This window comes from Dendrobates tinctorius, unplaced genomic scaffold (assembly GCF_039654945.1).
Source record: "Dendrobates tinctorius isolate UK_male_01 unplaced genomic scaffold, ASM3965494v1 ptg000005l, whole genome shotgun sequence".
NCBI lineage: Eukaryota > Metazoa > Chordata > Amphibia > Anura > Dendrobatidae > Dendrobates > Dendrobates tinctorius.
The window spans coordinates 23,850,001-23,872,500 of NW_027361673.1; the positions used below are offsets into that span (position 1 = coordinate 23,850,001).

A 22,500-nucleotide genomic window follows, 5' to 3' on the forward strand; every position below is an offset into this window, starting at 1 on the left:
AGAGAACATTCTTCCAAAACGTTTTAGGCTTTTTCAGGTAAGTTTTGGCAAACTCCAGCCTGGCTTTTTTATGTCTCGGGGGTAAGAAGTGGGGTCTTCCTGGGTCTCCTACAATACAGTCCCTTTTCATTCAGACGCCGACGGATAGTACGGGTTGACACTGTTGTACCCTCGGACTGCAGGGCAGCTTGAACTTGTTTGGATGTTAGTCGAGGTTCTTTATCCAACATCCGCACAATCTTTCGTTGATATCTCTTGTCAATTTTTCTTTTCCGTCCACATCTAGGGAGGTTAGCCACAGTGCCATGGGCTTTAAACTTCTTGATGACACTGCGCACGGTAGACACAGGATCATTCAGGTCTTTGGAGATGGACTTGTAGCCTTGAGATTGCTTATGCTTCCTCACAATTTGGTTTCTCAAGTCCTCAGACAGTTCTTTGGTCTTCTTTCTTTTCTCCATGCTCAATGTGGTACACACAAGGACACAGGACAGAGGTTGAGTCAACTTTAATCCATGTCAACTGGCTGCAAGTGTGATTTAGTTATTGCCAACACCTGTTAGGTGCCACAGGTAAGTTACAGGTGCTGTTAATTGCACAAATTAGAGAAGCATCACATGATTTTTCAAACAGTGCCAATACTTTTGTCCACCCTCTTTTTTATGTTTGGTGTGGAATTATATCCAATCTGGCTTTAGGACAATTCTTTTTGTGTTTTCTCATTTAAGACAAATGAAGATATTACCAAAGAATTTGTGATTGCAATCATTTTCAGGAAGAAACTGAGTATTATCTGACAGAATTGCAGGGGTGTCAATACTTTTGGCCACAACTGTATGTGTGTGTGTATATATGTATATATATATATATATATATATATATATATATATATATATATATATATATATATATATATATGAGAGAGATTCTGAAAGCTGAGTTTAAATGTTCGGTAATCCCTTTGAAGCAGATCCAGTCTATTAGTGTATAAAATAGTTAAAATAGTCAAATTTTGTTTTGCTGCGGCCCTTCTGCTGCTCCCCCTGATCTTTGCTGACATGGCTCCAGCAGTGACATCACAACTACAGCACGTGCAGCCAATCACTGGACCTAGTGCCCTTGTGCCATCTACATCGGCGTGACTGCTGATCTAGCGTTTGGCTGCAGCGGTAATGTACTGTAGTCATACACCCATCGGACAGCTGGGGGGTTATAGTGGAGAGGTGGCAATGTGTATCCGGGTGTAAGTTTGGTGCTGATTTTGGTATTTTTACACAGACCTTTAGAATAAGTTAATTATGGAAAAGCATTCTATTGCAGAGAAACACCAGCGGTTCTCTGATTGCTGTGGGTATATATTGTACCGAGGAGCTGCGCTGCTTTTCTGTGCAGAAGCGCAGAGGTTTATGTATGATTTGGTGGCAGAATAAGTGGAACATACGCCACATTCTATATCATAGCGGTATTTTCCTTTAGAAGAAATGTCTACAAGTCCATAACTACGTGGTGGGTTAATAGGTTAAGCTCGATAGACCGATCTTCCCAACCTAAGCTATAATATGGGGTCTCCATATGACCAGTGTTCCTCCTTGTCGCCCCTCATTCTTTTTTTCGTATTTGACCACTAAAAATGCCGTAGTCTTGAATTTTTCTCTAGAGCCAGAACAGCAGAAATACCAATCCTACATATCCCGGATTTTAAGAGGCACAAGGTCGGGGTGACTGGTCAGGGTCAGGCCATTGTGACTGGTTGTTCCGGAGAAACCTTTCTATACAATAGAGGAGGCACAGGTGTTGTGCAGTCTTTACACTTTGTAGCTGTACTTTTTTGTGTATATATGGCTTGTGTAATTTTCTGGTACATTTTCGCTCATTTTACATACTTTTATATTTCAGGTGAAATCTGTGAAAACAGGCTCTGTGTTTTGGACAATATGCTGCTGTTTGTCTTATTTCTACATGGTGAGTACAGGCGTGTCGATGCACACTTTCTGATTAGCTTTGTACTTTTGTTTCCAGACTTATTTTCTTTCTGGCTCTGTTACTGTAACTTGATTCCCTTAACATTATCCAGACACTGACGCTGGACTTAATTTTCTGGCCGACTAACACAACTTGGCCTTGCATAAATTTTTTGCATATGAAAGTCTAAGCCTTTCACCAGTATATTCTGGTGCCGACATCGGCTTGTGTCTTGGTTTTTTCCTTTCAGTTCACCTGCAGAGATTGGCATCTTTTCTCAATATGTGGGCAATACAGTTACTGCTGCCAATCGTCTTTTTGCCGTAGACCACCTACATCATTACCAATACTTGCTAAGTTTGATCTAGGTAGAGATACTCCTGATACGCAAACCTAGAGTTGTCCTCAACGGTTGTTGGGTTATGACCGATATTGCCATTATTTCAGCTACAGGCATTATTAAAAAAAAAACGCACAGATTTAGCGCTTGGTATGTCTACATCCATTTCCTACAAACTATGCCCATTTTAAAAGGCATAATACCCCATTGTTGGGGTTGGAAATTAATGACATGTTTTCATATTACTGGATTTAAATATAATGTACACACCTTTTTAAAAATCTGTGTGCTCCTCTGATTTTGCTGTTCTTTTGCTCTGTTTCGCTCCACTGTGGAGATATTCGTGATCGCGTCTTCGAAAGCGCGCTATGTGAAATCTATGCTTTGCACACTTTTGCCATTTTTTCAGTGTTCTCTGGTGGTGGTCACTTTCACCCTTCCCTTACAGATTCTCCCAATCTCAGCTCAGATGTTGGTCTGACACTCAGCATTTTGGTAGAGAGAGGTGAAAGTGAACGCACCCAGATAAGACTCTGAAGAAACGCCTAGTTGGACTGCAAGCAGAAATTTCACATTGCGTTCTAGAAAAAAAAATTGTCAGTCTACAATAGAGTAACACCGCAAAAACAGGCAGCAGAATCGGAGGAACTCGTAATTTTTTTGTTCTTTTTAGCAAGTGACAGGTCCTCTTTGAGAAGCAATAGACTGGCTCTGACCCATTTCAGTTAAAATAAATATTTGCCATCCATGCTCTGACCTGGTCATTGTGGAGAAAGGGTGAGGAGGCGAGCTGTGACATAACCAATACAGTAGATAACCTATTGTGTTATCTACTGTATTCAAAGTTAACTTTCATTATAATCCTGTCTGTGTTGATAATGAGACTAATGAAAAGTTATCTGTAAAGAGTGGGAAGTGTGAGTCTGGTATTAGGCCTAGTGCTCAGTATTTTTTATAAAAGAGGTAATTTTTATGCTGGCTCTTCAAATGGGTGCTACATAATTTTATGCCATAACATTAGAATTGATGGATTGCCTGACTACTCGCTACCATCCATCCTTCTCCACCTTCAAAGTTTCTGAGTCATTAATTGTCAGCGTGAGAAAACCCCTTTAAATATTTCACTACATAGTTATTAACATAGAATTACAGGAAACAAGAGCAAATATTACATTTCCTTTTACTTGTGTGGTGTGTTATTTTGTGATTTAATATAAGCCTGTGATTTCTGCCTAGATTATCTCCTAAAGCTTGGATATTAAACGCCAATCTTTCTTAGCAACAAGCCAGTTTTTGTAAATAAATTTGATGAAAATTGTTAAGTAAGCCCGTAATTATAAAGTGTTTTGTATATATTTTTGCCTTGGAGCCGATTAGTCATCAGCCGCTCCCGCCTTACCACTGAAGCGGTGCAGATTAGGTTGCTCTGTACGGAGGCGGCACGCTCTGCAGCAGAGACCGGAGACATCTGTGCTTCAGCCACGTAGCCGTCATGTTTTCCTTTCTTGGATCTCTTCTAGGTTTCCGCTTGGGGTGGTTACGTGTTTATCATCAATCTGATTCCACTTCATGTGTTTGTATTGCTGTTGATGCAGCGTTACAGCAAGAGAGTCTACATAGGTAAGTAACTCCATGCCCAGATCTATAGAATGGAGATTTCTGTACAATTCCGAAGTCACAATATTGGCTTTCAAATTGGCAGTGGTATGATAACGCATGTCTTCTGCTCCAACGCACAACGTTTATTAAAGGGTGAGATAACCCTCTGATAGTGTAAGATTATCACCTATCTATACGATGGGCAACCACGGCAATCCAGAGATCAGGACTAAAAGATCTCTACTCTTCCTGCTGAAAACTTCCAAATAAATGGAAAACTGGATGTTACCAATCCCCCCTTAGGTGTGCCTACTGTCAGAAACTGCTAACACCCAGTGGTCACTTTGTTTCTAGATTTCCAGGAGTAATACCAGAGGAACTGTCGACTACAGAGATCTGCGGAAAGGGGCTTCAGAGTTGAAAAATAAAGGTGGTGATGCAATAGATACTAGACCAGCCAAGTCGGAAGAGGCGGCAGATCCTTTTTGAGATCAGTCTCACTTTTTTAGGACCAAATCTTCAAATGTCAACGTTCCCACAGCAAAATTTAATCTCTTAGAATAACGTATTTTATAGATGCTTCCATATTGCTCACTTGTTTTTTTGTTTTGTTTTTATAAGCATTAGTGTTTGGCTTTTTTTGTGGTGCCATCTCGTTTTTTTTGTTTTTTTTTTTAAATAGGGGGAAAATGGCAAAAATGTAATAAAAGGCAAATTTCTTTCATAATTTTATAATTAATTTTGCCAAAAAAGACTAAGAGCACAGTATAATCCTACCACTCTATTGTGTGTGAACTTGGCCCAATATACGTTATCCCACCCCAGAACAAAAGTCCCATATCGATTCAGTCTTGTCCCTCACCATAATCTGGTAACCCCATAGGGAATCTAGATTGTGAGCCCCAATCAGTATATCTTAGGAATGTGGGAGGAAACCAGAGAACCCAGAGTAAACCCATACAAACACGGGGAGAACATACAAACTCCTTGCTTACCCCTGAGCCACTGTGCTGCCCTTTGAAAGCATTCTTCCTTTGCAGCTATTTTTACACCAGTCTAAAATGTTTGCATAGCTCTCGAATGTATATACCTATTGGTCACCAGTCAGTGGCCTGTAGACGGTCCTTATTCCTTCCTATGGGTAGTATGCACTGGCATGTCTTTTTTTGGTACTGTATAGGACAGCCAAGCAGACTACCCTTTCCTATTCTGTGCGCCAACGGAAATTATACCCAACAATGCATCTACAGAGAAAAGGTTAAAAGAATAGCTAGAATTAGCGGGCTGGCATCACAGTTTTGTGCTTTTAGATCAAGAAGACATGTTTTACAGGCCGCCTTGCTCTTAAGATCTAGCAGTGCTATATCATTAGTGGATTCGGCTACGCTCAGACACCATAGTTCATATCCTCCAGAATGCTGAATCTTTATAAAACATGAAGCAGCACATTGTGTGGTTTGGTATTCAGCTCTTTGTTAGTGGGTTGTTTGCTTTTTTTTAATGGAAAATAAAGTGGTAATACTTGGAGTGAAACTGTCGATTCTGAATTTAGAATTTTACCCAGTCTCCATTATCACTATTTATGAGCACCAGAAAAAGGAGTATCGTATATACTCATGTATAAGCCGAGATTTTCAGCCCATTTTTTGGGGCTGAAAGTCCCCCTCTCGGCTTATACGCAAGTCATATACCTGGGGGTCGGCGGGGGTGTCAGAGATCATACTTGCCTGTCCTGCCGCGGTCTCTGCAGCCTCGCTTGCTTCTCCACTGTCTCCCTTCCTGTTTTCAGTGGTCACGTGGTGCCGCTCATTACCACTCATGAATATGCGCATATTCATGAGTGGTAATGAGCGGTACCACGTGACCGCTGAAGGCAGGAAGGGGAGACAGTGGAGAAGCGAGCGAGGCTGCAGAGACCGTGGCAGGATGGGTGAGTATAGCGATATTCACCTGTCCCCCGGTCCATCACTGCTCACCGCTGTCTCTGCTGCATCCGGTGTCAGTGACGTTTAGGCAGCAGGGGGTGCGGTGACGTGACTAGTGCGCGCCGCCCCTCTGCTGGCTGAACAGTCACTGACACAAGAAGCAGCAGACAGCGGCGATGGACCCAGGAGAGGTGAGTATGGGTTTTTTTTTTTGCAGCAGCATATGGGGGCATATTCTATCAGTGTTTTTCAACTGGACTAGAAGGTTTTGTGGTGGTTTTTTTTTTTTTTTTTTAAATAAAGGTTATATATATCTATCAACTGGTGATGTCTGGCAGATCGTGTTCACAATTCCCGCTATGGCTGGATGTATACCGCATTCAGAGCCGGAACGGCACAACACTTTACACACTGTATTGGCTCTTCTTGCCTTTTCAGCAATGATCTGGTATTTATGACCTATCTATGATTAAAGGGGTTGCCCCATCATAAACTACAAGTCTGCAGTCATGCTCTGCTCGCTGTAAGGATTCTCCTGTGCTGTGAGCGGCAGTCATGTTACTGCAATTATGATGCATAGTCCTGGCACACTAACACTAGACACTGTCCATCCTTGCTTATGTCATTGAGTGAGACCGCATCCATCTAGTCTGAATGTGGACAGGGGTCTGCATTTCATATACTTGCTGTCACGTGACCACCGTTCACGGATCTGACACTGGAGAATCCTCACCACGTACAGACAACCACTTTAAGTCAACACTATGAAATTGCTGGACAAAACCCTTTAAACAAGGACATGATTGAGCCTTCAGATAAAGAATAGGGGAAAGCTTCTTGTATCTAAGGAGTATATTCCTGGTTCCTGACATGATCTTGACCTGTGCCTTGCTGAAGAAACTCATTGTCAATATATCCCCTCCCCCCTTTCGCTGATTTTAGGCTATGTGCACACGTCCAGAATTCCCGCGGGTTTTAGGCGGTTTCCGTGTTTTTTCACAGCGAAAACGCATAAAATAAGCAACCCATTGAATTCAATGGCTTTCCGAACCTGCTGTTCTAATGCTGCTGTGTTTCTCCGTGGCAGAATCGCATCACGGAAAAATATGCAGCATGCTCATTCTTTTTGCAGAATCGCAGGAATTCCGCACACATAGGAATGCATTGTTCCGCTTAGGCCTGTTTCACATTTCCGTTTTTTGACGGCAGTCCAAATCCGCCAGAATGTAGACGGATCCGTTTCCGTTGTTGAACAAACGGATGCCAACGGATCCGGTTTTTTTGACCCGCTTTATCAGGTAGTGCTGGAAACTTAAAGGAACACGAGTCGAGAGAGAGAGAATCCGTTGCTGTCTGCTATTTTGACACAGACAAAAAATGTTTCATTGTCCGTCCACTCAAGTCAGTGGAGCGGATCCATCAAAAACTGATCCAACGGATGACCATCCGTCAAAATCCGCCGCTAATGCAAGTCAATGGGGAAAAAAAACGGATCCACCTAAAAAAAAAAAAAAGGCGGATCTGTTTTTTTTTTTTTGCAAAACGGCGGATTTTGACTGATGGCAACAAACGGAAATGTGAAACAGGCCTTACTTTGCATGTGGCTATGCCCACCATGCGCAAAGTAATCGGAAAATGTGCGGATGGTTCCCAGGGTCTGGAGGAGAGGAGATTCTCCTCCAGGCTCTGGGTACCCTATCCCTGTTAAAAAAAAAAAATAAATCGTGATATTCTCAACTTCCAGCATCCTCAGGCCTCAGTGATGCTCCCGGCAAGTCCCGTTCCCAGCGATGCCTTGCGACAATGACCTTTGATGTAGCGGTCTCGGGAGACCACTACGTCATCAGAGGTCATTGTCGCAAGGCATCGCTGGGAGCGGGACTTGCCGGGAGCATCGCTGAGGCCTGGGGACGCTGCGGGGGCTGCCAGAAGGTGAGAGAATATCACGATTTTTTTTAAAATTTTTAACATATCTATTTACTACTGATGCTGCATAGGCAGCCTCAATAATAAAAAGTTGGTCACACTTGTCAATCAGTTTTCCAAGCGATTCTACAGATCGCTTGGAAAACGCTAGCATTCTGCAAGCTAATTGGGCTTGCAAAACGCTATTTTTTTCGCGGGAATTACACGTGCGGATTTCCCGCGGCAGGGAGTTGCGCAATTGACGTGGAAATTTCTGCAGGAATTCCGCACGTGTGCACATAGCCTTAAAGTCCCCATGTGCCCATCGTAGTCATGAAGCAATACCCTATGGTGTTATGATGTGCTGTAATATGTATAGCGTTACTAATCACAGCATAATAAGAGCCATTTCTGATGGAACATTTTCTGCATTGACCTCATCTTGTTACAATTTCCTTGCTTAGTGGAAACTATTATTTCCAAGTGCTAGCCTTTGATAAGGCCTTTTTATGCTACAAAGAAAGCAAAATTAGTGTAACCAATTACTTTTTGTAATTAAGAGCCAGAGTTGTGGAGCATTTCTAACATCTCTAGTTTTTTTGTTGCATTTTTTTCATCAATGAGATGTAATCGTTCAAGTCCTTGTTGTGCAAGAAACAAAAAAGCCATATTTTAATCTTTATATTTTAATTACTTTAAGCAAGTAAGGTTGATTTAATGAATTTTTTGCTCAAAGCAAAGAAGTTTAAAAACAGTATTGAGTGTAAAAGTTACATTTTGCTGTGTGGCATTAACCCCTTTATAGACATATTTTGCAACTTGTAAACCACTAAGATGCCCCACACCTTTTATTGCCCTCTGCCACTTGTGCCAGCCAGTGTGATTGCAGCTAATGCTACTCCTTCCAAAAATAGTGTAAGCTTCTGTCATAGGCCAATTTCACAACACGAACCTATTACCTTGTCTGTTCAGGCAATTAGGCCCACGATCGGGTTGCCATGTTGTGGTTCTGCATTACACCAGGATGAAATTGGTGCAGGGGTAAAACGCATTTGCAGTTCATTTACCCAATATCCAAGTGTTGATCTTCCATGGTATGTTCTACAGAATTAACGCACGAGCCATTCTTATTCAGCCCACCCCGGATTTTACTGCTAAAAAATTGCACAAAAATGCACGTGGAAGGCACGCAGATATTGCCATTAGTGCGTGTATGCATACATATATAATGTATATCCTTAAGAAGACTCTGTCCCATCAGAACTGAGAAGAGGCAATGACTTGCCAAGGTCCTTCTAGTCGTTTTCTTTCTCAGCACAGCTAACCACATTTGTTTGCTTGTTAGTATGGGGTAAAAACAAATGGTTAGCTTCCGCATAATCACTAATGACCTTTCTTTTTTTTTTTTAACCCCACCCCCACCCTCCACCACTGTTTTTATCGTACATAGCTGGTTGTACCGGTACAGGTTATTTTTCAGAAGCTTGTGAATGAACCTTTGTCCTTAGCCAGAGACACGTTAGAAACAAGATTCCTCTCAGGTATTCGGGAGCAGAAAGCTGTAACGGTATATTCTTCGTCTAACCATGCTAAACAGCGGAGGGCTCCTTCTCTGTGTGAAGGCCTCAGCACACAGAAAAGTTGGCCAAACCTGATGATAACAGGATCCGCCATGCTTGTTAGGTGTATGAATGGCCTCCATATTTTCCTTCATAAAATAGGGGGAGGGATAAGTATTGGCAGGAAAAGAGCATTCTCCTGCTCCAAACCCCCAAGGGAGATGACTGTTGGCTAAGAGAGTGAGTGGTTGACCCGATATCAATTGTGTCTGGTTCTTCGTATGTGGCAGGAGAATGCCAGGCTTATATGTTGCCTTCTAGGCAAGGTATGAACCCAGCTTTGGTGGTTTTCCTCTGCTCTCTGCTTGGATTATTCTGTTGCCCTTTACCTCGAAAAGGAGGTAATCGGAGAATAAATATTTTGGAGTTCCACTGGGGTGGTAATGGTTGCCATAAGAGTTTACCGTAAGTGCAATCTTGATTCATTTCAGTTGTCTGTGAAACACTGTTCTAGTACGGACCGTACCATCTAGGCCCAAGACAGGTCTGTTTGGACCCCCTGATCTGTTCTTGATCCATGTGTCACAGATGCTGACATTCAGTCTAACTATATTTTGATGACCTTTTATTCCAAAGACCATACTGGTGGGCAATTTAGATTGTGAGCCCCATTGGGAACAGCAATGATGTATGTAAAGTGCTGTGGAGTATGATAGTGTTTTATAAGCAAAGCGTAATAAATAATAATCCATGATGGTTTGTGGCAATGACAATGTCTCTACTTAGGGGTATCTGCCTTAGAAACACATCACAAGATGTTATTAATGGGAGTCTGGTTTAGAGAGTAGTGGGTATCTAGGTACACCGCTGTACATAATATAAAGCCATACAACAGCCGCTGGCCGGCCGGCAGACTGTGTGTGCTCTGCATAGTGTAGGAGCTCGGAGTGTGAGGAGATCTGTATTGTAGTGTTTATCTTCTCGCCATCACATCACACATTTCCACTGATAATTGTATATTGTGGCTGTTTCCACAGGATGGCACTCTAACAATTATTATATATTATGGCTTTAGGGGAAATGATGTGACACAATGTAAGATGCCGTTTGTCGCCCGGTTTGGGTGACATGCCTCGACTTTGTTCTGTGCAACAAACCTCTGCAGTGCCCTGAATTACAGCAGTAAAGGGGCTAAACGAAAGGATTTATTCCAACACTTCAAAAATGATATTCTTCTCAAGGACATTAAACAAAAGGGAGCCTAAGCGTTTCTACAAGACACATGAAAGAGTAATGCCATGTTTTCTTCTCCTGTGCTTTACTGAGCGACTGGTAGGGTTTAGATCAAGATCCAGACTGCTTATGGGTTTCTATGAACCTTTTATCATCTGTCTCGCAGATTTAAGTGAAGGATTTCCATGGATGGAGCACATATAGCATTAAAGGCATTCTCCTACAAATAAGTATTAATGCACACTGTTAAGACAACACACTATTATTATTTTTATTTTTTTACTTGACATTAAAAAACGTTTGTAATCTAGATCTTGTGACATACATAGTTTGGCGCCTGTCGTATTCTTATAGTTTCCTCTCATATCATCTGTTTTGTTTGGTGCCAGTGGTCACACATGCTCAGTTAGTCCACCTGGATTTCCTTGCATATGATTGATTGTCATGCTAGCCAATAAGAAGCATAAACTAAAAGCAACTTTTTCTTACTGCCAAACTAGGTGGCCTTTCAAGAGCAGTTAAAATACAGTAGGAGATAACAAGTATGTAATTGCTGTATCCGGACAATGGGGGGGGGGGGATTTCTTCCAAAGATAAGAGGTATTGTCCAAAAAAAGTGAAATCTCTTTAAAATCTGATGTTTTGATGGGAGCAGTGTGCCCTCACATCACGTTCCCACTGTGCTAGTAAAGGCGGTGTAAACAATAGACTCAGTCACCATCATCATCGTGGATGCGGAAATGGCAGTCACATGATTATACCTTTGTGCCGCTGCCTTCCCCAACATTGCACAGGCAGCTGACTCTCCTGACACATCTAGCTCCTCACCATCAATATTTTCATCATATGGGCCGTTAAAACACTGCATCCATTCTTTACACTGAACAGTGATGGGCTGTAGAGAGCACATCTTGGCAGAGTGTGGCTGTATGCGCAGGTACTTAAGCTCTTATTCACACAGCATACTTAGCCCCGTCACACATAGCGACTCACCAGCGATGCCGACAACGATATCAACGTGTCAGGATTGCTGGTGAGTCGTTACATGATCGCTGGTGAGCTGTCAAACAGACAGCTTCACCAGCGATCAGCACCAGTGACGCAGAGCGCATGGCATCGCTGTGTTTGTTAGTTACCAGCGCGCTGATGCAGGCAGCTGGTAACTAAGGTACGCATCGGGTTTCTAAGGGACGTGCGTCACTTAGAAACCCGATGTGTAACTTTTATACCAGTTACCAGCGCGCTGATGCAGGGAGCTAAGGTACACAGAGGGTTTCTAAGCACAGCGCAGTACTTAGAAACCCTGCATTTACCTTAGTTACCAGCTGATCGCTGGTCTCCCGCCTGTCACACGCAGCGATGCGTGCTGGCCAGCAGGAGACCAGCGACCAAAAAAATGTCCAGGGCTTTCTACAGCGATACCGGCGGGGGGGCGGTCGCTGATAGGTGTCACACACAGCGATCTCACTGGTGAGATCGCTGTTACGTCACAAAACTTGTGACTCAGCAGCGATCTCGCTTGCGAGATCGCCATGTGTGACGGGGCCCTTAGGCTCTTATTCACACAGCTTACTTGGGCTCTTTTCCACATGACCTTGCAATTTAATGCACTTTTCAACTTGCATCCTGAAAGTGAACCCTCTGTTATCTAATCAGGCACAATCCTCTTAAGCAAAAAACAATCATATTCTAGGGTATTGCTTATACAGCAATGACAAGCTGATAGTGCAGCTCTGTTTTGTTAATTCTAAAATATCTCAGGTCACAGAGTAGGAACCCGGATCTTTCATATTCACCACTTCCCGCAGCACTATGGGCAGAATGCAGTCTCGTAAATGGCTCCCTGTAGAGTTGAGCAACTTTTGTCGGATCGGGTTTCATGAAACAAAATTTGTTTCAGATGAAACTCGTCCGACTAGGGCAAAAAAAAGTCGGAGTTTCGTCCGAAACCCGACCCCAATGCAAGTCAATGGGAAATAAAAGTCGGCATTGAGCGGATGACATTCATCCACTCAATGCCGACTTTTCATCCCCATTGACTTGCATTGGGGTCGGGTTTCGGACGAAACTCCGACTTTTTTTTTGCCCTAGTCGGACCAGTTTCATCTGAAACAAATTTTGTTTCATGAAACCTGATCCGACTAAAGTTGCTCAACTCTAGCTCCCTGTATTTTTCAGAGTAAGATTGAATTCCCCAGTACCTTGTATCCGTTCTTCTGAGTTATCGGATCATATTAGGAAATTGTCTTATATGCAGGTTCCTATTTCACAAGTCAAGGTTGGAAGGTTTTCTTTCTTCAGAGTTTCACAGTGCACAAATGAAATAGTGATGAGATAATCGGTGCTATATAGGCTGGGGTCTCGGGCTGTCTTCTGACCCGGGTCTCGGGCTGTCTTCTGACCCGGGTCTCGGGCTGTCTTCTGACCCGGGTCTCGGGCTGTCTTCTGACCCGGGTCTCGGGCTGTCTTCTGACCCGGGTCTCGGGCTGTCTTCTGACCCGGGTCTCGGGCTGTCTTCTGACCCGGGTCTCGGGCTGTCTTCTGACCCGGGTCTCGGGCTGTCTTCTGACCCGGGTCTCGGGCTGTCTTCTGACCCGGGTCTCGGGCTGTCTTCTGACCCGGGTCTCGGGCTGTCTTCTGACCCGGGTCTCGGGCTGTCTTCTGACCCGGGTCTCGGGCTGTCTTCTGACCCGGGTCTCGGGCTGTCTTCTGACCCGGGTCTCGGGCTGTCTTCTGACCCGGGTCTCGGGCTGTCTTCTGACCCGGGTCTCGGGCTGTCTTCTGACCCGGGTCTCGGGCTGTCTTCTGACCCGGGTCTCGGGCTGTCTTCTGACCCGGGTCTCGGGCTGTCTTCTGACCCGGGTCTCGGGCTGTCTTCTGACCCGGGTCTCGGGCTGTCTTCTGACCCGGGTCTCGGGCTGTCTTCTGACCCGGGTCTCGGGCTGTCTTCTGACCCGGGTCTCGGGCTGTCTTCTGACCCGGGTCTCGGGCTGTCTTCTGACCCGGGTCTCGGGCTGTCTTCTGACCCGGGTCTCGGGCTGTCTTCTGACCCGGGTCTCGGGCTGTCTTCTGACCCGGGTCTCGGGCTGTCTTCTGACCCGGGTCTCGGGCTGTCTTCTGACCCGGGTCTCGGGCTGTCTTCTGACCCGGGTCTCGGGCTGTCTTCTGACCCGGGTCTCGGGCTGTCTTCTGACCCGGGTCTCGGGCTGTCTTCTGACCCGGGTCTCGGGCTGTCTTCTGACCCGGGTCTCGGGCTGTCTTCTGACCCGGGTCTCGGGCTGTCTTCTGACCCGGGTCTCGGGCTGTCTTCTGACCCGGGTCTCGGGCTGTCTTCTGACCCGGGTCTCGGGCTGTCTTCTGACCCGGGTCTCGGGCTGTCTTCTGACCCGGGTCTCGGGCTGTCTTCTGACCCGGGTCTCGGGCTGTCTTCTGACCCGGGTCTCGGGCTGTCTTCTGACCCGGGTCTCGGGCTGTCTTCTGACCCGGGTCTCGGGCTGTCTTCTGACCCGGGTCTCGGGCTGTCTTCTGACCCGGGTCTCGGGCTGTCTTCTGACCCGGGTCTCGGGCTGTCTTCTGACCCGGGTCTCGGGCTGTCTTCTGACCCGGGTCTCGGGCTGTCTTCTGACCCGGGTCTCGGGCTGTCTTCTGACCCGGGTCTCGGGCTGTCTTCTGACCCGGGTCTCGGGCTGTCTTCTGACCCGGGTCTCGGGCTGTCTTCTGACCCGGGTCTCGGGCTGTCTTCTGACCCGGGTCTCGGGCTGTCTTCTGACCCGGGTCTCGGGCTGTCTTCTGACCCGGGTCTCGGGCTGTCTTCTGACCCGGGTCTCGGGCTGTCTTCTGACCCGGGTCTCGGGCTGTCTTCTGACCCGGGTCTCGGGCTGTCTTCTGACCCGGGTCTCGGGCTGTCTTCTGACCCGGGTCTCGGGCTGTCTTCTGACCCGGGTCTCGGGCTGTCTTCTGACCCGGGTCTCGGGCTGTCTTCTGACCCGGGTCTCGGGCTGTCTTCTGACCCGGGTCTCGGGCTGTCTTCTGACCCGGGTCTCGGGCTGTCTTCTGACCCGGGTCTCGGGCTGTCTTCTGACCCGGGTCTCGGGCTGTCTTCTGACCCGGGTCTCGGGCTGTCTTCTGACCCGGGTCTCGGGCTGTCTTCTGACCCGGGTCTCGGGCTGTCTTCTGACCCGGGTCTCGGGCTGTCTTCTGACCCGGGTCTCGGGCTGTCTTCTGACCCGGGTCTCGGGCTGTCTTCTGACCCGGGTCTCGGGCTGTCTTCTGACCCGGGTCTCGGGCTGTCTTCTGACCCGGGTCTCGGGCTGTCTTCTGACCCGGGTCTCGGGCTGTCTTCTGACCCGGGTCTCGGGCTGTCTTCTGACCCGGGTCTCGGGCTGTCTTCTGACCCGGGTCTCGGGCTGTCTTCTGACCCGGGTCTCGGGCTGTCTTCTGACCCGGGTCTCGGGCTGTCTTCTGACCCGGGTCTCGGGCTGTCTTCTGACCCGGGTCTCGGGCTGTCTTCTGACCCGGGTCTCGGGCTGTCTTCTGACCCGGGTCTCGGGCTGTCTTCTGACCCGGGTCTCGGGCTGTCTTCTGACCCGGGTCTCGGGCTGTCTTCTGACCCGGGTCTCGGGCTGTCTTCTGACCCGGGTCTCGGGCTGTCTTCTGACCCGGGTCTCGGGCTGTCTTCTGACCCGGGTCTCGGGCTGTCTTCTGACCCGGGTCTCGGGCTGTCTTCTGACCCGGGTCTCGGGCTGTCTTCTGACCCGGGTCTCGGGCTGTCTTCTGACCCGGGTCTCGGGCTGTCTTCTGACCCGGGTCTCGGGCTGTCTTCTGACCCGGGTCTCGGGCTGTCTTCTGACCCGGGTCTCGGGCTGTCTTCTGACCCGGGTCTCGGGCTGTCTTCTGACCCGGGTCTCGGGCTGTCTTCTGACCCGGGTCTCGGGCTGTCTTCTGACCCGGGTCTCGGGCTGTCTTCTGACCCGGGTCTCGGGCTGCCTTCTGACCCGGGTCTCGGGCTGCCTTCTGACCCGGGTCTCGGGCTGCCTTCTGACCCGGGTCTCGGGCTGCCTTCTGACCCGGGTCTCGGGCTGCCTTCTGACCCGGGTCTCGGGCTGCCTTCTGACCCGGGTCTCGGGCTGCCTTCTGACCCGGGTCTCGGGCTGCCTTCTGACCCGGGTCTCGGGCTGCCTTCTGACCCGGGTCTCGGGCTGCCTTCTGACCCGGGTCTCGGGCTGCCTTCTGACCCGGGTCTCGGGCTGCCTTCTGACCCGGGTCTCGGGCTGCCTTCTGACCCGGGTCTCGGGCTGCCTTCTGACCCGGGTCTCGGGCTGCCTTCTGACCCGGGTCTCGGGCTGCCTTCTGACCCGGGTCTCGGGCTGCCTTCTGACCCGGGTCTCGGGCTGCCTTCTGACCCGGGTCTCGGGCTGTCTTCTGACCCGGGTCTCGGGCTGTCTTCTGACCCGGGTCTCGGGCTGTCTTCTGACCCGGGTCTCGGGCTGTCTTCTGACCCGGGTCTCGGGCTGTCTTCTGACCCGGGTCTCGGGCTGTCTTCTGACCCGGGTCTCGGGCTGTCTTCTGACCCGGGTCTCGGGCTGTCTTGTGACCCGGGTCTCGGGCTGTCTTGTGACCCGGGTCTCGGGCTGTCTTGTGACCCGGGTCTCGGGCTGTCTTGTGACCCGGGTCTCGGGCTGTCTTGTGACCCGGGTCTCGGGCTGTCTTGTGACCCGGGTCTCGGGCTGTCTTGTGACCCGGGTCTCGGGCTGTCTTGTGACCCGGGTCTCGGGCTGTCTTGTGACCCGGGTCTCCTCGTCTGTTGTGTGAATTTCCTGTGGGTACTCCGTATTCCTTCCAGGGACCTGTTATTAACTGAGGCTCATTGGGGACGTCGGAGCCTTTCCGGCACATTGCTTTGTAATATACCAGCACAGTTTTACATTATTGGTGATGGTAACACTCATTTTATGACTTCTGTTACCTGTGCCCTGTATAGGTCATTCTTGGAGACATGGCCCTATTAATTGGAGCTGTACAGCACAGCTTTGTACTGATAGATACATTTCTTACAGAAAATCCAGCACCTGCTTTATTACACAGAAGCAATGCAGCCGGAATCGATTACTTTCTGCTCGTAAGCTAGAAAGGAACACCTGGCCAACACTCCAGCTCCCACAAGTAGCCGGCTTCCCCGTGCCCACGAAGCTGTTTTTCCATGGCCTACATAGAATAGTGTTTCATGAGCTGCCCGTCTTAGCTTCCATTGATTAGATGTCCTTGTTTTCCTGTGTCTGATGCGCTCTTCTGTGGCTGCTTTTTTTTAAATTTCTTCGGTGTATAGCCAAGACATTATCTGATCTCACTGTAGTATTTAGCTGCTAGTTCGGGTTTGTAACAGGAGCGTGTTAGGCTATGTGCACACGTTGCGGATTCTGCTGCGTTTCCGCAGTGGTTTTGGCCCTGCGGAAATGCAGCAGTTCTGCAGACATGGTACAGTACCATGTTATCCTATGGCATTTCAAAACCGCTGTGCTCACGCTGCGGTTTTTTCCGCGCGGTTTTGCTGCGGTTTACAAATCGCAGCATGTCAATTGTTGGGGCGGATTCCGCAGTGGTTTCCCACCTTTAACATAGTACAGGTGTGAAACCGCAGGCTAATCCGCAGGAAAACCGCAGGTCACTTTAGCTGCGGTTTTACCTGCGGATCCGCGCAGAAAAACCCGCAGGTGAATCTGCAGCGTGTGCACATAGCATTATACCACTCTGCCATTTTGAATAACTGCAGTTATGATGGGGGCACCATGCTGCATGACGTCCTGTCAGATGCTCCTCCGAAAAGCGACAGTTTGAGGTCTATGGCTAAGGAGAACAACAAAGAGTAACAGTTGTGATATTGACTTATTGAAAAAAATATATAAAAATAACAAGTGTAAATGAGAAATTCTGATTTGAAAATCACATGTATATGATACACATGTGAATGAGATGACAGATGCTGCTCATAAAAAATCTATAGAGGGAGAAAGTGATGAGCTGGAGAATCAGAAACTGACATTCGGCTGCAACTTCACCTGCAACGGCCATTAAACATTAAAGGCTAAATTATTTCTTTTTATGAGTTCTGAATAGTGTCCAAGATAGTAAAGGGCTAATAAGGTTTTTCACTAGGCTAATAGATACCCCACTAGTCAGCTGCTGGCAGCTGAGTCAGTGGCCTGCTGTAAGCAGTCTATGGACACATCTGTCAGCCTGGTTAGTGGCCGCTGCAGGTTACTGCAGATCAGCTCCTATGTATTTGAATAAGAACTAGTGATGAGTGAGTGTGCTCGTTACTCGAGTTGTCCGAGCGTGCTCGTAGATTGTTTGCGTCTCTGTAACTGCATGATTTGCAGCTGCTATACAGCCTGAACACATGCAAGGATTGCCTGTTTGTTAGCAGGTGCAAATCATGCAGCTACAGAGACACAAACCTAATTTATGAGCTCTCCCAAAATACTCGGCGATCACCCGAGCATGCTCGGACAGCTTGAGAAATGAGCACACTCACTCATCGTTAATAAGAACTGATCTGCGGCACTTGGGAGCGGCTACTAACCAGGTTGGCAGAGATGTTGTGTTCCCACAGGCAGCCACTGACTAGGCTGCCAGTAGCTGATCACTGGGGTTTTGTAAGAACACCACCGCTCTCAAGGATAGGCCATGAGTGTTGGACTACTTACTAGAAAACTCCTTTAATTGTATTTAATTTCTCTCTATAAATAAGAATTTTTTGAGAACCGCTTCTTATGCTTTCATCTTTGTTTTCTCCTTTGAAGCATACAGCACTTTTTACATCGTGGGGTTAATATTATCCATGCAAATTCCCTTTGTTGGATTTCAGCCCATCCGTACAAGCGAGCACATGGCAGCTGCAGGTAAGATCCTGACACAAAGTGGTGCGCATGTTTGGATATTCCATACCAGCTGCTGTGACTGCATTTGGCTATAATTTCATTTCTTTCCTGTCTTTCATGTATATTCATTAACACTTCTAGTCTCTTCGTATTTGTCATTAATGTCTACATGTATAATTGCTGGTACTTTTTGATTAGGCCTGGCCATACACAATCGATGTCTTTTGTTGGTCAATCACTATAGCTTTCCCCACCACCCCATAGAGGTGCACACAATATTGTGCTAGGTATGCATGTGGGACCCCTCTACCATTATCGGGAGCTGATTTATCCTGTCAACAAAAGGGTGGGACATGATGCAACCCATTTGTCCAGTGCTTCTTTCACCAAACCGCTGATGGAATTGGTTTATTTAGCTGACATTATGTATGGCCAGCTTGAAGGGCAGCTTTTCGAAAAGAACCTGTTTAAATCCGTTTTTTTTAGTTAAATTGTTTTTTTTTTTTTGTTTTTTTTTTTAAGCGAGAAAACCTATAGTGTCCCCCACCCCTATTCCACCATTATTACAATCTCTATTAAAATGAGAAAAAAATATATAGAAATTGTTCAATTTTCACACTGACTATAAACTCTTCCTTCCTGGAGTTTCAGGAAACAAGTGTCATAGCTGCAGTGGTCAGTACCCGACCCTAGCCGTTGTATTGAAGAATATAATGACTGTGTGCAAAGATGATTGTGTAAGCAGAGAGGGGCAGTGACCTCACATATTGTAAATGGTGGATCTTGTGTAATCAGATGTGTATAGAGGTGTAATCAGTCACAGGAATCCTGCCTCTAGTAAGGAAATGGCTGTTAATTTCCCGATAGGACAGAGTATTAGTATGAAAGGCCCCAGTGGCCAGTGTGAAAACTGCAGGAGTACTACTTTTACTTTTCCATAAGTATCGTGATGTGAAAATAAATTAACCTCATCAAAAATTGTAAAACTACATGCAATGCAAGAACCTGATTTAAACAATAGGTAGTTTTTTGATGCTAGCTCCCCTAAAAGAGGTCTTTTGCATTAATGATCTATCCTGTGATGACCTATCCTATGTCTGATTTGTCGGGGTCCGATACCCAGCACTTCCGCCAATCAGCTGATATCGGTGTTGGCAGATGCCAGCTGAAAGTACTCACTTGCCAAGGTGCTCCGTCTACTTGTATTGGCCACCATGCAGGGTACTGCAGATCCGCATCCTATTATTTGAATTGGAGGCGGATATGTAGTTCCAAGCCCCGGCCACTACAAGTAGACAGAGCAGCTCGATAAGGGTTCTTTTACACTTAGTGTTTTTGTGGGCTGTTTTTGCGGCCCCTATAGATTTCTATGGGGACGCAAAAACGGCCTGCAAAAATGCATCGGAGTGCTGTATGGCCATGAGGGCCGTGTATACGGCCCTGAAAAAATATCGAGCTTGATATTTTTCATGGCTCACAGACACGGCCTCCATTTAAATCAATGGTACCGCAAAAATAATGGTAGCGTGCAGATCGCCGTTTTTTCCCCTCTAATTTGTTACAACAGGGAAAAATGGCAATCTGAGAAGGTTTTTGTAGCCCGTTTTTGCGGGAGACTGCAAAAATCACGACGATACGGCCCGCAAAGACGGCCCATAAAAACAGGCCGCAAAAAACCCTGCAAGTGTAAAAGAACCCTAAGCGAGCACTTGCCAACACAGATAACAGCTGATCGGCGGGGGTGCTGAGTGTCGGACCCCGACAAATCAGTGCAAAAGTAGTGGACAACTTCTTTAAGTGCATGCATTTTTTTTTAATGAATTGCATATTCGTATCCATATTAATGACTGCAATATTGCAATTTTCAGCAGTTTTTTTTTTTTTGTCATTGATCTGAGTGGGGAAAATCCACAATAAATCATGTGTTCCATGGCAATATTTGACATGCTGCCGACTGAATGGTCATTGATTTTATTGACAGCATTGCAGTAGGGAGCGGAAAATTAATATGGTATAGGCAGTAAAGCTTGGTAAAATGACTAAACGATGATGTTTTTTTTTAATTTTCATTGACAGTTAAATCTCAGGCATTAGAATAATGTGCTGTATCCAGAATCCTGCTGCGATGCCATTAATGATTTGTCCTTGTCTATTTCAGGAGTGTTTGCTCTCCTGCAGGCATATGCTCTACTACAGTACCTCCGAGACAAGCTAACAAAGCAGGAGTTTCAGACTCTCTTCTTTCTGGGGGTGTCTCTCGCTGCCGGAATCGTGTTCCTAACCGTTATCTACTTAACCTACACAGGTAGGCTGCCCGATGTGCTGAACATAAGCCGTGTGCGGCGTCTGAGCTCAAGTAATACCGGGAAAGGTCCTACTCTGCTCTTTCTCCTGATAAATCTTTTATGTAGTCTATTTACTATATAGGTAAAATACAGATAGGATCGAGAGGATTTCAGGTGCCATTTGTTCTGGACATAGATATATATATCGATTTCTCTTTTTTCCCCCTGACATCCTATTTGATGGATATGCATTCTATGATGCATCTGCCTGCATTACATTTTAAGGGGTTCTACCAAGTATATACATTACCCCTCGTTGATAGGCTGTGGGCTAACTTATTGATCGAATGGGTGCCTGACTGTTGGGACTCTTAGGGCCCCGTCACACATAGCGATCTCGCTAGCGAGATCGCTGCTGAGTCACAAGTTTTGTGACACAACAGCGATCTCACCAGCGAGATCGCTGTGTGTGACAGCGACCGGCCCCCCTGCCAGTATCGCTGATCGCTGTAGGAAACCTCTGGACATTTCTTTCGTCGCTGATCTCCCGCTGGCCAGCACGCATCGCTGCGTGTGACAGGCGAGAGACCAGCGATCTGCTGGTAACTAACGTACACATCGGGTATCCAAGGGACATGCGTACCTTAGATACCCGATGTGTACGTTAGTTACCAGCTCCCTGCATCAGCGCGCTGGTAACTAAGGGACGCACGTCCCTTGGATACCCGATGTGTACGTTAGTTACCAGCTCCCTGCATCAGCGCGCTGGTAACTAGCGAACACAGCGATGCCGGGCGCTCGGCGTCACTGTGCTGATCGCTGGTGAAGCTGTCTGTGTGACAGCTCACCAGCGATCACATAGCGACTTACCAGCGATCCTGACATGTTGATATCGTTGTCGGGATCGCTGGTGAGTCGCTATGTGTGACTCCAGCTTTATAATTATAAGAATGGGCCTTGGCAGCGCAAACGTGCGCCATTGTCTACAGGACTGTCATTTAAGTCTGATCCCTGTACCCTTTCATCTCTGGCATTCACATAGAGAATGAATAGAACGGTGGTGCGTGTGCTCAGCCTCCGCTCCTTCCTGCAGAACCTCTTTCTCTAGATTGCCAGGGGTCCCAACAGTTGGACCCTGCAAGGAACATGAGCTTATTCCTTATCCTATCATGCAGGGTCCACTTGTATACTTGCTAAACCTTTTAAATTGACAGATGGGCAGTGTCTACCATCTCTAGCATTTCTGCTGATATTTTGTCATGACCCGATCAGACTGTTATCAAAATGCTGTATTTTTATTATGTTGGTAGTTTTACTTAACAAAATTCCACAGATGAGTCGGCAGCGCTCACCGGTTTCATTTTATCTTTTATTCACCGCAGTTAGTCAAGCATTCAGCTGGACTGGAGATCTGGGAATACGGAGGTGAAACCCACAAAATGGCCACCGCCAGCTCTTCTCCCCAACTGAGTGTTTGCCTAAACGGCAGTGATGATAAATGAACTGTGTGAGGAGCACGGCTTTGCCTCGCCAGACAATTAATATTTCCACATTCTCAGTGTTCAATTGTGTTTGGCTCCCGAAGGACCATAGATGGAGGGTACTTTGGAGGACCGTGGATGGAGGGTACTTTGGAGGACCGTGGAGGGAGGGTACTTTGGAGGACCGTGGAGGGAGGGTACTTTGGAGGACCGTGGAGGGAGGGTACTTTGGAGGACCGTGGAGGGAGGGTACTTATATATTGTCTATCTTATACTTCTGGTAAATCTTACATTCTAAAATATAATCAATAACATAATTATTGATATTAAAGGA

At 46.9% G+C, this 22,500-nt stretch overlaps 1 protein-coding gene across 1 annotated transcript in view; it reads left to right on the forward strand.

The window, feature by feature from the left end:
- Positions 1-22,500, forward strand: part of STT3B (STT3 oligosaccharyltransferase complex catalytic subunit B) — a 136,343-nt gene that overhangs the window by 81,718 nt on the left and 32,125 nt on the right. Inside the window, exons 4-7 of the mRNA XM_073568658.1 lie at positions 1,897-1,962; positions 3,823-3,922; positions 18,323-18,421; positions 20,559-20,705. Of these exons, the coding sequence (XP_073424759.1) occupies positions 1,897-1,962; positions 3,823-3,922; positions 18,323-18,421; positions 20,559-20,705 (412 nt within the window). The remainder of the gene's footprint in view (positions 1-1,896; positions 1,963-3,822; positions 3,923-18,322; positions 18,422-20,558; positions 20,706-22,500) is intronic.